Source organism: Peromyscus eremicus, chromosome 4 (assembly GCF_949786415.1).
Source record: "Peromyscus eremicus chromosome 4, PerEre_H2_v1, whole genome shotgun sequence".
NCBI lineage: Eukaryota > Metazoa > Chordata > Mammalia > Rodentia > Cricetidae > Peromyscus > Peromyscus eremicus.
Genome location: NC_081419.1, coordinates 77,714,921 through 77,730,254, shown reverse-complemented (window position 1 = coordinate 77,730,254; position 15,334 = coordinate 77,714,921). Strand labels below are relative to the sequence as shown.

At 39.3% G+C, this 15,334-nt stretch overlaps 1 protein-coding gene across 1 annotated transcript in view; it reads left to right on the top strand.

Annotated features, from left to right (window-relative positions):
* Pdhx (pyruvate dehydrogenase complex component X) overlaps positions 1 to 11,058 on the top strand; it is a 66,271-nt gene extending 55,213 nt beyond the window's left edge. The window contains exons 8-11 of the mRNA XM_059261013.1: positions 1,045 to 1,103; positions 2,862 to 3,020; positions 7,765 to 7,829; positions 10,269 to 11,058. Of these exons, the coding sequence (XP_059116996.1) occupies positions 1,045 to 1,103; positions 2,862 to 3,020; positions 7,765 to 7,829; positions 10,269 to 10,527 (542 nt within the window). The 3' untranslated portion in view covers positions 10,528 to 11,058. The remainder of the gene's footprint in view (positions 1 to 1,044; positions 1,104 to 2,861; positions 3,021 to 7,764; positions 7,830 to 10,268) is intronic.
* The last annotated feature ends 4,276 nt before the right edge of the window (positions 11,059 to 15,334 follow it).

Below are 15,334 nucleotides of genomic sequence, written 5' to 3'. Positions count from 1 at the left end.
AATCTCCCAAATACTTTTGTAGTGAGCTGTTGTTCGCATCGAACTCCGTGATGGCGCAGTAACAGGATACATGTTTCTTGCCATATATTCACTAGATCTTGACCATGAAGTCTTTCTACAAATTCTTCAAAGAAGGGGGTGTGCTTTACCTCTCAGGTGCCATCATACCCATTGGCAGTAGCAAAGGGAAAAGTCAAACATTTGGTTATGATCAGTGACATGGGAAGGGAGGGGACCCAGCTTTGTCCTTAAATTATTATGTATACTGCAAGGAAATTTGGCCACATGGACTTACCATAACTTCACAGAGATCCTCAGCATTTGCACTAGGACCAGTGCCAGCATCACTTCATCTTTGGCAGTTGCTGTATCCTATGGTATTGAGTTAAAAAGCAGCTCCCATTTAAGCCCCTGTTTAATGCTTAAAGGAGCTTGTCTTAAATTCTCTTTGTCATACACCTTGTTAGTAAAAAAGGAAATGTTAAGACGCCCTTTATAAATACAATCATCTATTTAATGTACTTACATACACTGTTCTTCTAATGTTATCAATGTATTATAAAATGTGCATAGAATAAAAACATTGAAAATGAGAAAAACTTCTGCACAAGTACAGAGATTGTTTGCCCTTGAGTGGCGTGCCAGTTGGGCCTTTTATTTGATTGTAGTTGCAATGTTTTCTTCAAGTTCTCATGCGTGATTTCTGAATAGCTTCACAAAATGGTAATCAAGGCTTAGAGGTGAACGTTTCGATGGGGAAGAATATTGAAAATAGAATGCAAGGTCCTGAGCCTAGTGAGCACAGTTTTCTGCTAAGCTGTACCTGCACCCCTAGAAGTGAGCTTTTGTATCTGTGGCTTAAACTGTGTGTAAGACTTCGTGTAATCCACATTTTGCTAAAGCAAGGAATCCTGTTTCACAAAACAAATACAGATCTGGTGTATTTTCATCACTGTGTGCCAGACATGTCCATAATTTACAAGTTTGAAATCATAAGAGTCAGTGTTACAAATACTGGTTTAAATATGCTAATTTTTCTTTCAGATGACATTAAAGTCTCAGTGAATGACTTTATCATCAGAGCAGCAGCTGTTACTCTTAAAGTAAGTGGCCACAGCAAACTAACTGTGGCTTCTAAATGTCTCTTGGCTTAGAGTGTGTGTAATTTTATTGCTAAAAATATCCTGTTGTTTAATTTTGTTTGCTTTACAGGAAAGACACTAGGAATCAAAAGGACTCCCAAAGTAATTATAGCAGAATAAAGACGATTTATTCAGTAAATGCTAATTTGTCCCCTGTTGTACTAAGTGCAGAGTAAGTCTGAGCAGTGACGATGAGTGACAGCGTAAACACAAGCCTTCATGGTTTGTTTCTGCAGTTGTTACTTTACAGAGTTCTGTTCTGGTTTAAGTCTGATTACCCAGGGCCTTGCCCATGCATGCAGGTGCTCTGCCTCTGCGCTGTCTTGTCACTCCAGCCCTGTCAGGACTTCATGAAGTGAGTTCTGGCTCTTTTCTTATCCTTACCTATATTCATTTCAGGTCATTAGAAGGGCTTTTATTTTTAGAGTTTTATGGAATTCACCAGTAAAAATCACCAAATCTAGTTGATTTTAATGAGACCTTAGTGCTTTCTCATTTACTTTCATAGTTATTGCTTGCCTGATTTTCAGCCTTCTTTTCATTTTTGAAGCATGTATTTTCTCAGAAAGTTGCCCACCTTGTGCAGTTTCCCAACTGTGTTAGTCTGGAGCCTCTGACTGCTCTGATTCTTCAGTGTTGATGTTGTCTGAGATGTTCTTAAATGTCCTGGCTTGTATTGTTGCAGACTTGTGTTCCCATTTACTTTGTTTTATTATGTGTGTCTTCCCTTTCTTAGGTCTGTGTTAGAAAACTTGAGTGTGGAATTTATTTTAGTAATTTGTAAAAAGGGTTAAGATTATGAATATTGTTTTGAATCCCATTTAGAATCTCTGATCTTCTACAAGAGCAGTATAAGCTCTCAACCTGAGCTGTCTCTCTGGCCCCTTGTTTTTTATAGTTTGTATGATCTTTTGAGGAATTAGGATGTTGTTTTTTACTATTTTAACATTGTAGCATTGTTGTGAATGAACAATACCGAGAACATCTAAGAATGATTGACATACTGTGTAGAGGGAGAAAATGAGAATCTACATAGAGTGAGAAAGTTGTCCTGGCGGAGTGGCACAATCACAGTAAGACAGGCAGAGTGGAGGCAGACTGCTCTTCTGTTGGTAAATGACATACCTGGACTTGTGGGCCTTACTCTGCAGAAAGCAGAGAATTCCTGAGAAGAGAAGCTGCCTTTTGATTTCAGTATTCAGCACCGTTTTCATCCTCTGATACTTGGTAACATCAATACACACCTGCCAGGCATTTAGTCATTTTATATAGTCTTTTCATCCTTCAGAGTAGTTCTCTTTATGTTAAATCTGTACGTGTGCATCTGTAATGTCTATCTCCTGTTTGTGATGCTCAGGAAATTGCTTTTAAATAGAGGACTCACTACTTTTAATATGTATTACAGACTTGTGCTAAAAAGATGAGTTTTCATGACAAAGGAAAGTAGCTGAATATTACTACTGTTTTCTGCTGTGTTGTCTCCCTCAAGGTCATATTGGTCATGTAGTTTAAAACATGTATATCATCAGAATTGTCTCAGTCATACTGCCAAAAAGTGTTTGTTCTTCCCAAACATGAGCAGTAATCAATGGTGATCCAAGCCATTTTTTCCAAACCAAAGTTTTATGTAGTCACATGTGCAACAATGTAAGTCATATTTCTCTGACCACTTTAATCCCAAACTGCTTCCTTCATAGCATGTTTTCTTTCTACTTGCAGCAAATGCCTGGGGTTAATGTCAGCTGGGATGGAGAAGGCCCAAAGCAGCTGCCCTCTGTTGACATTTCAGTGGCTGTGGCAACAGATAAAGGTTTAATTACACCAATCATAAAGGATGCCGCTGCTAAGGGTGTACAGGAGATCGCTGACTCTGTAAAGGTGTGTGTCCAGAAGACTGTGCTCTCAAACTGTTGACTATACATTCATCTTAGCACCTGCTGAGAGCCTTTTTCTTAATGTGTCTGTATGTCAGGGGAGGATATGTCCATGTGTGAGTACAGGTGTCCTCAGGCCAGAAGGTGTCCAGATGCCCTTGGGGCTGGAGTTGTAGGCAGTTGTGACTGTGGGTGCTTGGCAATGAATCCTAGTCCTCTGCAAGAGCAGTGCACACTACTAACCATGGAGCCATGTCTCAGCCTCCTTCCGAGATTCTTGACGTGATCAGATTGCACTGTGGCTTTTGTGGGGAGGAGTGGTGATCTCAAGTGTTTCTCTTACATGTTTAGGGTTTCAGTTTTTATCAAGGTGTTACCTATTTTAGGAAATTTAACATTTAAAAATTCTAAAAGTAATATATAGCTAAATTAGAGGTCAGCTTCATTCGTGTTCTGGACAAAACCTTAACTTTTCAAAGTCCAAAATTAAGTCTTAAAGATTGTCTTAGTTGGGGTTTCTACTGCTGTGACAAAACACTATGAGCAAAAAGCAAGTTGAGGAGGAAAGAGTTTATTCGACTTGCATTTCCACAGCACTGTTCATCCCTGAAGGAAGTAAGGATCCTGGAAACATGAGCTAATGTAGAAGCCATGGAGGAGTGCTGCTTACTGGCTTGCTCAGCTTGCTTTCTTAAAGAACCTGGGACCACCAAACCAGGGATGGCACCGCCCACAATGGGCCCTCTGCCATCAATTACTAATTAAGAAAATACCTTAGAGCCAGGTCTTATGGAGACATTTTCTCAGTTAAGGTTTCCTCCTTTCAGATTACTGTAGTTTGTGTGTCAAGTTAACATAGACTAGCCAGCACAACAGTGTTATTTCAGGTAGATTTTAAAGTTGTAAGTTAAGACCACTGAAACCAAAGCAAAGATACTTTAGCTTTTCTTGAATCTCTTGAAAAGAAAGTTTTAAAGTCCAATATGAAGGAATTTTTGTCACTAAAGCATACCACATTCCAAAGTAGAGATGCATACAGGTCAACTCTGACAGCCACAGTAATTCCTAAGGGTGTTCCTAGGCAGAAGTATCATGGGTCTTGAAGTGTTCACATTGAAACTTTGATACTCATTTGATTGATTGTTTTCATTTCTCCTATAGCAAGGATGTATTTTATATTGATTGGTAGAACAGGTTATGTAATAGATAAAAGGCAGAGGATAAGACTTCCTTGGGAAGCTCACGGTTCTATTTGCCCAAAGTAAACATTGCATTGTTGGTCTGTTTTCAAGCATAAAGCTATAAAAAATTATCTTACTTAGAGTTTTAGAATTATACATAAAGATGAATTTAGTGGGTCTAACATTTTTAGTTCTTCATTCTTCTTTGAAAAGATTTGCAACATATATCTATATGAATTAAAATATAACTATATTTCTTAACTGAAAGGTTGTACTAGTTAGGTCAGTTCAAAAGTCAAAGTTAATAGACTGATTTTCCGGGATATAACGTAAGTTGTTTCTTATTGCCCACAAGGGATACATTCCAAGGCCCCCTCATAGATGCCCCAAACCAGTCTACATGTACTTTTCCCTATACATGCAGACCTGTGCAAAACTTAATTTATGAATAGCGCACAGTATGGGGTTAACAATAACACTAAAGTAGAACAGTTATAACGGTATCATGTAATAAAATTGCCAGCATCATTACTCTTGCCCGTTGGAAACATTTTTAAGTACAATATGAATTAGGTGAACATGAACACTGTAGTGATCACTATGATGATGCCAGGAGACTTGATCTGGTGGAGAGAGCTGCTCAAGTGTCATCTGGGCGGGCAGTATATACACATGAGGATGCTGGACCAGAGAGGCCATGCATGTGTTCATTGTGTAGCTCCATTCTCTCAGCATGCTACTCAGAACAGCATGTAATATCAAAATTACTATTCATATCTAGAATTTTCCATTAAATATTTTCAGCCTGTGAGTTGACCACAGGGTAACTGAAAGTGCCACAAAGTGAAGCTACAGGTTCCTGTTCATGAACTTCATTTATCAAGGATTTTTAGCACTATTAAGAAACATGTACTTCAGTGTTGTGAAGGTGAAATGAGATTAAGTGTTGAAATAACATTTCTAAAATGCTAGGTAGAAGTCACTGATCTGTAGAGCTGGAATTCCCCCATCTTTATGTGCATTACACTTTAACTATTACAGGTTTCATTGGTTCTGAGCAATTTGGCAATTGTTACTACTATAATACCACATTATTAAAATAGCTATGCTAGCATTCTCTGGTCCTTGCATTTGAAAGAACCTTAGCTTAAGAGATGAGGAAGTAGTCCCAGCACCTCTCAGGTTTGCCGAGCACTGGCTGAAGAAAGCACAGCTGCTCCAGCCCAGGTCAGCATGCCACTTTTGATCTGATGGGAGCCAGGCACTAAACTAGGTGTTGTGCTTAATCTCATTAGTCATGATGACTCAGCTGCAGCTCTTCTGGTAATAAATGCACTTACTCGCCTATGCTTTCATGTAGAATTTTGACTCCTTACCCTCCAGGGAAGGTAGGCAAGCCAAGTTCCAGTTTTGGAAGAATGTCACTTTACAGTTGCTATTTTGTTGCTGTTTATATGTGAAGATTTTATATTGTGTCTTGTTCAAAAATATAATGCGTTTGTGTTTGAACAGAAAAAATTTAGAATGATTTTAATTCTAGAAGTAAAATCATTTTGTGACTATGTAGACTAATATGACTGTCTCTTAAGTGAATGCTTTGCAATCTCGTTTTAGAATTCTAAAGGTGTTTGTATAATTAACAGTGACAAGAATGACTGTAATAACAGCAGCTGGCATTCTGTGTGTCAGCTTTTTTTTTTTTTTTTTTCCTTTTTGAAAGGGTTCTCTCTACTTAGCCCTGGCTGGCTATCTTGGAACTTGTTTTATAGACCAGGCTGGCCTTGGACTCACTGAGATCCACCTACTTCTGCCTTCATCTCAAGTGTTAGGACTGAAGTTCTGTACCACAATGCTAGTCCTGTAAGCTTTTCTTACATATTAATTCTCTTCAGTTCTCTTTAAAGACATCCTATCAAGGACAAAATAAGAATTTCATGAGGTTGATAAACTGATAAGGAAAACACTTAAATAATTTGTGTAAGCCCCTGTGCTGTTAAGTGATGGATTTCTCACTCAACCCTGTCTGTCAGCTAGGCCCTAGAGTAGTGTGCTACCAACAGGCAAGCTTTACATTTTCCACCAAATTGTTTGACCATTGAACAATTAGAGGCCGTTGTTCCTCTAAATCAGTAATATTTTCTTAACAAACAAACAAAAACTTATTCCATATTAAAGAGATGAACAGATAGAAATCCCTGAAGAATCAGCAGTTACACACACACACACACACACACACACACACACACACACACACACACACACACACGGCAGTAACCTGATGGCTACATAGAAGAAAAGAAATGTAGCTATGCAGCTACAGTGTTCTGACTGTTAGATCAATCATGTAGCTCAGGATAGAGATGCTGAGACAGAAAGTTCAGAACAGAGAGGCTTGAGTTACCAGTCATCCACCAAAGAAGCAGTAAAGGCTATGCAGGAATGTGTGATCAGAGCTCCGTGGCTCTTTGCCTGGGCAGGCGGGAGCCATCTTTTTGAGGGGTCCCTGGATCTTGGGCAGATTGGCCCAGGACTCATGCTGGCAATGTACAGCTTCTCCTGGACCCTCGCTTGGCTGGCTCCTTCTCACTGTTTGTATCAGTTCCAGTGCTACCTCACAGGCCTTCTGCAGCATCCACAGCTTGTACATTTCCCTGTCCTGTGTTCCATGACCCCATTGCCAAACTATTTCAAAGTAATGTGTTCATTTGTTGACCGTTCTTTGTTCTCTGCCATCTGATGTTAACTACCTTGTTCATCACCATAGATCCAATTCTAGGGAAGTGCTTGGATCCACTAGTTAGTTGTTCAGTGAATTTGTATTTTTAATAAAACTTGCTGATAATTTCTCAAGGGCCTGTGTATCCCTATAAACCCATCTGTTGTCCTCTGGCTAAGTAAACCGGTGCTACTTACTCACTTCTTGACCCTTATTCACCCCTAAAATGTCAGTGTGGGGTTAAAGGCAAGTTCCAGCCAAATTCAGATATGCAGAATATCATTACTACATCATTTGTATGTATTTTATAGAGAGTTACTATATTACATATATATTATAATGTAGTTAATATTACTATATATGTAGTTATATATAGTATATATATATATATATATATATATTATATATAATAGCAAACCCTAGGTCCTGTACTATACTTATTTCTTCATTAAAAGGCAAAGGCAGGCTTATCCTTTTAATTGATGAGACATATACATTATTAGAATTTCTCCAAAACTTACGAGATTGACAAGAATGCCAACTTTAATATTTTTGTAGTACAAGAAAAAAGCTTTATAGGCAGCATGTAAAGTGTTGTGTATAGAAGGCATGGGACCATTGCCCATCGTTGGTACTTGAGAGCTCGAAAGCTTTTCAAGGAGCATTGTTGAGGTTTGACTTCTCCAATTGTCTGTGTAAATATCTACCACTTGCCTTGAACCCGAGAGCCCGGTTGTCTGTGTAAACATCTACCACTTGCCTTGAACCCGAGAGTATACCCTGTACGAATATTCCCAGGGACACAATTACCTAGAGCATGATTTTGTTGTTGTGCTCTGTTCTTTTCTCAGGTTCTGTCAAAGAAGGCAAGAGATGGAAAATTGTTGCCTGAGGAGTACCAAGGAGGCTCTTTTAGGTAAGATTCCAACTCTGAATTATCAGTAACATCAAGCAAATAGATTAAGACTTACTCAGTCCATGTCAGCCATTTTTGTGTGTTTGTTTAAGACGTTTTAAAAATATAGGCTCAATATCATATACTTTAATTTAAATAGCAGGCATGTGAAAGTATTGCTCAGAATAGTTAGGCACAGCTAGAGGGACTTGTCGATTGTGAAATAAACATTCTTTTTATTAGCTGTTAGCATCATAAAATGATGCTCAAGTTCAACTTTTGTTTTTAGTTACTTTATAAGCAAGGTAGAGTTATAAACCTCAGCCATTTCCTTTCTCGTGATTTATTATTATTATTATCATCTAAATAATGAACCTGTGATAGTTTTTCATTACCAGCTCTACCTTTAAGTGTCACTAACATAAAATATACTGAATGTAGCCTGTATATTTTGTAATATGAAGAACTATGATACCACCCAAAAAAAGATACAGAACACATCTTCAAATGCTGCTTTTTATTCTTCCTAATGTCATCTCTTTCTTTTTTTGGGGGGTGGGGGGGGTCTGACAAGTTCTAAAAGTGCTATAATGGCTGTCATCCCTCTTTCAAAGGTAATGTCATTGTGAAGATGGTCATGGCTTCATTTTGCTGCTTTATCGTTATGTAAATGCAAAGCACATAAATAGTACTCTGTAGGAGCACGGTAATCTTCTCGTCTAGCCCTTTGCCGTTGTGTTGATGAGTGTTCCACCGTGACTGCTGTTTGAAGCAGTCATTCGTTCACTGCTGTAGTGTGTGGTGGCCACTGGGTCAGTGCAGCCATGTCACTCTCGTTCCCATAGGTGTTAAAGTTCTTTCCAGACCATGCACATGCTTCCCGTTGTCTTAGGGTGCATATTTTTGTTGTGTGGTCCTGAAAGTAGAATTCCTAGATTAAAAGCTTTGATAGATTCTGTCAAAGAGTTTTCCAAAATGGCTCTACAGATCTGCACTTCTCTTATCATTGCATGGAGTCCTAGTGCTCTATGTTCTTGACAGCGTTTTAATGAAAGGCTTTAAATGTTGCCATTTCTTGGGGGGTTTTAGTGGTGCTTTTGGGGGTCAGGAACATGCCAATGAATAGTGATGAACACTTTTTTTTAATTTAATTTTATTTTATTTTACAATACAATTCAGTTCTACATATCAGCCACAGATTCCTTTGTTCTCCCCCCTCCCGCCCCCAGATGAACACTTTCTTATTCATCAGTTATTTGGTTGCCTGGTAGTTCATCAGATGAAGTCATTAAAGTCTTACATCTGCTTTTTAAAACCAATTTGTAGGACTTAACACATGCAGATGTACAGTCTCCGTAGGATGCACGTACAGGTCAGGTGGCTTCAGATCCTTCTTCCTTGCCTCTGGCTCTCCTGGTGATGTTTTAAATTTGCCGGTGTTTTGCATCATTTGTCTCGTGTCAGGAACTTTGGTCTTTCCAGTGAAGCGCCTTCAGGTTGTCGTTGGGAGGCATTGCCATTCTCTTTTCACAGGAAGCTAGATCACAGTCCATCGGGAATTAAGAGTTCCATGTGGGGAAAAGTAGGAGTCAAGGATCTTTCTTTCCCGTAAACACATGAGGTCAACCCAGGATTGCATACTGAAAGCTTTCTCCCTGTAGCACTGGGAAGGAGACTTGAGTGTCCTGTTGAGCTTCCATGTTGTGTTCTCATTGTTTGCCTGGCTCTTGCTCAGTTAGCATTAAAACACTACTGTCATATGCTTGGAAAGGAAACCTTCCAGTTTTGTTCACACTCATGATTATCTTTTCTGGCTCCTCATAGCCCAACAAATTTTAGGGTCCCTCTGTCATTTTTCAGACAGATACGCAGCATATGCCTAGCTGAGATTTTGACTGGGGTTCTGCATTAAATTCGGCGATTCAACCAGTATTGGGTGTTTCTGCGTGCTTTGATTTCTTTCATTTGTTTTATTCTTTTCTCTGTAGAGGTCATAGATCTTCGTTAAATCTACTACCCAATATGCTTTGTTATTGTGGCATTATGCTAAATGATACTATTTTCAAATTTCATAGTTAAATATTAATAACTTACGTATAATATAATGATATTGGCCTTTTGCCTGGCAACATAAATTTACTTACTAATCTTGTTTCTGTGTTGAGTTTTAGCTCTTCTGTGTAGACCATCAGTGCAGCTGTAAATCCTAACAGCTGAATTCCTTCTGTCACTAGTCACACTTCACATTTCTTTTCCTTGCAGTATGTCACTGATTAGGACCTCTAGTTGAGTACTGACTGTTCAAGAATAATTATGATATTTGTGTGTCTGCTGATGGACATACTCTTTGTCCTTAAGTAGCATGCTTTAAGGCTCAGTAGCAAACTACAGGTATTTAATAAAGGACAAATATGTATTTGGGACCACGCTACCTTCAGCAGTTTTTCTCCCCCTCTCCAGTATTTCCAACTTGGGGATGTTCGGCATCGATGAGTTTGCCGCTGTGATCAACCCTCCCCAGGCCTGTATTTTGGCAGTTGGGAGATTCCGACCAGTACTGAAGCTCGCAGAGGATGAAGAGGGGAACCCCCAGCTGCGGCAGCACCAGCTTATAACTGTCACAATGTCAAGTGACAGCCGAGTGGTTGATGACGAACTGGCTACCAGGTTTCTTGAAAGTTTCAAAGCAAACCTAGAGAATCCCATGCGACTTGCATAGCCTTCAAAGACCAGACATTTACTGAGTAGTTGTTCACCAGATACGCAATTGAGTGTGAGTATGAAGTAGATGAAATGCTTATTGCTTATTTATATAAGGCAAAAGCCTTGGCCTGAGCTGTGTTCCTTTTCCCTGTACATTTATTGTAGAATTGTGTGATGATAAGTTGTGACTAATAAAGAACATTTGCTTAGTCAGATCCATTTTTAACCTCTGGTGCTGTACAGGAGGGTATTAAACTGGTGTAAATCACATCCATGTTTGGTTCATTGAAATTTGGGGATAATTGTAAATGTATGATATTGTATAATTTAAAAAATAGATAGAACTCTACCTTAATCGTGTTGAAGTTATAAATGACCTTCAAAGAGATGTCCGGCCATATTGGGACCTCTTTTTTTTTTTTTATAAGCAGTGCTCTTGATATACTGGAACAATTTAATATGTACAGTTAGTTTATTCTGGATTAGTAAATAAGGATTACATTTTATTAGGGGTTGTGACAACATTATTAAACTTTTGTGTATATAAGGCCAAGTGTCTTAGCTATATATTTCCAGTCTTCTTTTTCACTTTTGTGACACTGTGAACTTTTAAAGAATAAAATAAAAATGAAGAAAGAGGAAGAAGAACAAGAGAGTTGTTTGTGCAGAGACCATACCTCATAAAAGTTAGGGGAGCGACTGGGTTTGCATCTGTCACCTCGAGCATTTGAGAGACTGAAGAAGGAGGATAGCTCTGAATCCGAGCTGGCTGGGCTACAGTGGGACTCCATCTCACAGACAGTACTGGGAGGATTTTTCCTTGAAAAGCTGCAGTTGATCTAAACTTCAGCAGTAAGCTCTTCCTGCTGACTTGGAATAAATGGAAATAAATTGTGTTCTCTCTTACTGCACATTGAAAGTCTGTATTGTTTTAAATACAAAATGTTGTTTGTTAAGGCATTGTAATCAACTTTGTATTGTACAGTCAAATGTGAGGAAATAAAAAAAAATTCTAGTTTACTTTAATATGACATGCAAAATAGAAAAGTAGCTGATAAGCTCAGTGTGATGGTTCACACCTATAATCTTGAGAGACCAAGGTTGGAGGATTCCCATAAGTTCAAGGCTAGCCTGAGCTACAGAGTAAGACCCTGTCTCAAAAGAGGCTAGAAGACCTAGGAAGCAGAACAGAGGGAAATAGCCTTCTTTTATTCTGTCTGTTGAACCAAATTGTCCCTCATTATCATTAATGTTACAACAGCTTCTCTCTGTTAGCAACGCTGGCAAGATAACAATATTTAAATTGGATGGTGATGAATGGTAATTTAATTCACCAGTCACAGAAAGGCTCTCCTTAGTGTCAGTTGACATAAATCCACCAGAAGAAAGACTATACAGTACAAGTTGTATTAAGTGTGACATGATGAACTATAGCCCTAACAAAAGAACCTTCAAAAATAATTAGTGCCCCAGTATATCACTTGCTAAGAAAATACTTAATTCAGCTATTCAGTTTTAAGAAGCCATTTTAAAATGTACTCTTCAAAACTTTTCTCAAATTAACTTAAAAGTATTGCCAAATACCGTTTTCAAAATAACTTTTAGGGGTTGCATTACTTTCCAGGTCAGTTTGGCTGAGTCTTTAAATATTGTGTGGGTATGGACATGGGCTCCCTGGTGTGTGTGTAGAAGGCAGAGAACAACCTGGGGTGTGGATTCTTGCTTTCCACCTTGTTTGATACATGATCTCCTGTTCACTGCTGTGTACACCAGGCTAGCTGACATGCTAGCTCCTGGCAGTTTTCTTGTCTCTGTCTCCCTTCCCCCTGTGAGAACAGGTAGGGTTATTGTGTCCAGCTTTCATATGGGTTCTGAGGAGCCAAACGCAGGTCGTAAGGTTGGCATGGCAAGTACTTTACTCTCTGAGCCCTCTCCTCAGCCTCCTCTCTAATTTTTACACCCGAGGACTAGAGCATGAGACAGCCATAGATAACCCTTTACTTGCACTCTGTCTTTTGTGGACGGATGTCATTCTCAGTAGCGCCTCCATTTCCTGTAGATGCTAAGGACATTGGTCCCCACCTAGCTTGCACAGAGGCACTGTTTCAACTGAAGCCATTTTAGTTCATGGGTGACACAACCTAGTTGCCTCCCATGGTTTGACCTCTTTAATAATTAGGTAATAATTGGCTCAGATGCTTGCCCCTTTTGATCAAAAATAATTTCTCTAATATCTCTGAAATGATTGGGCTCCTGTAAGGAAATTGTCATTTATGGAAAGAATCCTGTCTATCACAGCATGAGATCAAAGGATGATTTTGATATGAGGGAATGTGTACAGGGTCTGAACTGTGTGTGATCAGCAAGCCCCTCCCACACCACACTCCTGTTGATAGCAGGCAGATATACTGAGGGGCAAAAAATGAAGGTGTGTACCTTGTCACTTTTTTTTTCCTAAACAAGGGAAACACCCTAACCGTGGAAAAAATTCTGAGGGAAAAACAACATTCATTTTAGCTGATGTTGAGTTGAGAAAGTATCAATGAATATTTACCTTCTCTAATCAAAATGGGCTGTTCCCCTGAACTGTACTTTCTACTTAGTAGGTAAGGATAATACAGTTTGCCCAGTATTTTGTGTTGCATTAAAATCACCTGGATGCTGCTGGCCGGACTTGAATGAAGCGTTTCCAGGTAATGTATGAACACTGTTATAAGTGTTTACATAATAACAAGTAGGACTTCAATTTTTCCTTTTTCCCCCTTGTTTTGTTTTTGTATGTTTGTATGTATGTATGTATGTATTTGTTAATTTATTTTTGCTCTTTGAATCTAACTTTACTATTAATTGTTTAAGCAAACCATATGGGCTTATCTGGAAAATAAGCCTTGTTTTCTCCCCTTTCTCTGAAAGGTAGGTGGTGCTATGAGGTAATATATTGTCATTTGAGTAGGGGAGAAATCATCTGACTTTCGAGCTTAGCTTTCAAATTCTGTTCTCATGACAAGTTGCATCATGATGGGCCTGGGCTCCCTTTGCAAAGTGAAGAAATGAATGACCTGTGATGCAGATTTTAAAAAAAACCACTTTAGCCAGTGCTATGAATGGGAAACACTAGATTTCTGCAGAAGGGAGGAACGATACAGAATGACTTTGAGATGAGTCTGGCCATGATGCCAAGTAGGTTACAACAGAGGATGCTGGTCTAAAGGAAACAGCTGCAAGGTTTGTGCTAACTGAAGCATGACTGAATCTGGATCAGTTTTACCTCCGGGTTTTTAGAGAAGAGGGAAAAGGAAGCGTGTCCACCGTGTCAGGTCTCTGTGTATATTATGAACACAAGGTAGGTGTACCCTCTCCATGACAGTGCCACAAGCAGAGTGGAATTCCCCTGCTGAGACACAGTTCCTGGGGCTCAGCATGGCCAGTGCCCCTAACCCTGGGCCATCTCTTATGCACACTTAATTGAAATGGACAAAGGTCATGTGCGATGAACCGGGGAAGTTAACCAGCTTCTCCTGTTAGTTTATTTCTTTGGCCATATAGCTTATTTTCACATTTTTTTTTTTTTTAAAGTCATTTCTCTGGTTTTCAAAGGAGTCCAAGCCACCTTTTTTTTCCTGAGAAAGTGAGTGTTGTCAAAGCTCCTTGATTTAAACTACACCATAGAAGACGTAAATTTAGGGGAAATGTAGGCTTCTGTTAAAAGAAAATATTGTACAATCAGATGAGATTTTTACATCTAAATATATTTTAAATTTGTTCTTTGTTTATGATTTTCTCCTTTGCTCCTGTCACAGACAGGTAGGTCTTGGTTGTTGTGGCCAAATGATATGTTAGTTATGGCCTTTATAAAACATAAAGTGTATAAACATAAGGTGTTAAAATCTTTTTTTGGGGGGGGGTGTTAAATTCTTATTTGTATGTTACACTTACACTTTTTGCAGGGTATCACTATATAGCTCTTGCTGTTCTGGAACTCGGTTTGTAAACCAGGCTGGCCTTGGACTCACAGAGCTCCACCTGCCTCTGCCTCCCAAGTGCTAGGATTAAAGGTGTGCACCATAAACATCTGGTTCATACTTAAACTTTCTCTCCATGGCTCATCAGTCCACTTGGGAGAGAATGCTATTTTCCAGGAAGCTATAGGATGCAGCTTGGTAGTCACCCTTCCCAACGCCGTAGCTTCAGCTCTGTGGGACCATCCGTTTCAAAGTACAGATTCAAGTCTGCGTGCTTGCATCAAGAGTATTTTAAGCCTAGGTTCAGCCTGGCTTGAAATGACTAGACTTTTGGCAGTAAGCTATTCTGCACCTTAATAATTCTTATCTATGGGGGGCAGGAAAGCTCATTCGTGTGGCAGCTGCTGATCTGATGTCATCTCTTCAGCTCTGTGTGGGAGGTGTATCCTGCTCTACAGCAAGCCTCCTTCATAGTCTCAGATTACGCACACAGATTTGAGATTACATGAACTGATCTCAGACAAGCTGGGCCTGAGATTGAGCCCGTGTCTGTGAGGTACAAAGATTAAAGTGTTACCCAGCCTCCTGAGTTCTGACCCTGGCTAAGCTGGTTCTGAAGCTCTCCAGCGGTCACTTCATGTGCTTCCTGTATCACCACTCTTGGCTCATATTTTCTCTGTAGTTCTTTCTGTGTCTTGGTAAGATTGCACAAGAAGTACTGAGGGATTTTTTGTTTTCATTAAAAATACTCCTATGAAGTACTGCATTAAGTATCATGACTTAAATATATCTCCCAATGAAAACCTTAGAAAAACCAAAGCTTAAAATTTGAAGGGCTTCAACTCTTGGGCATATACCCAA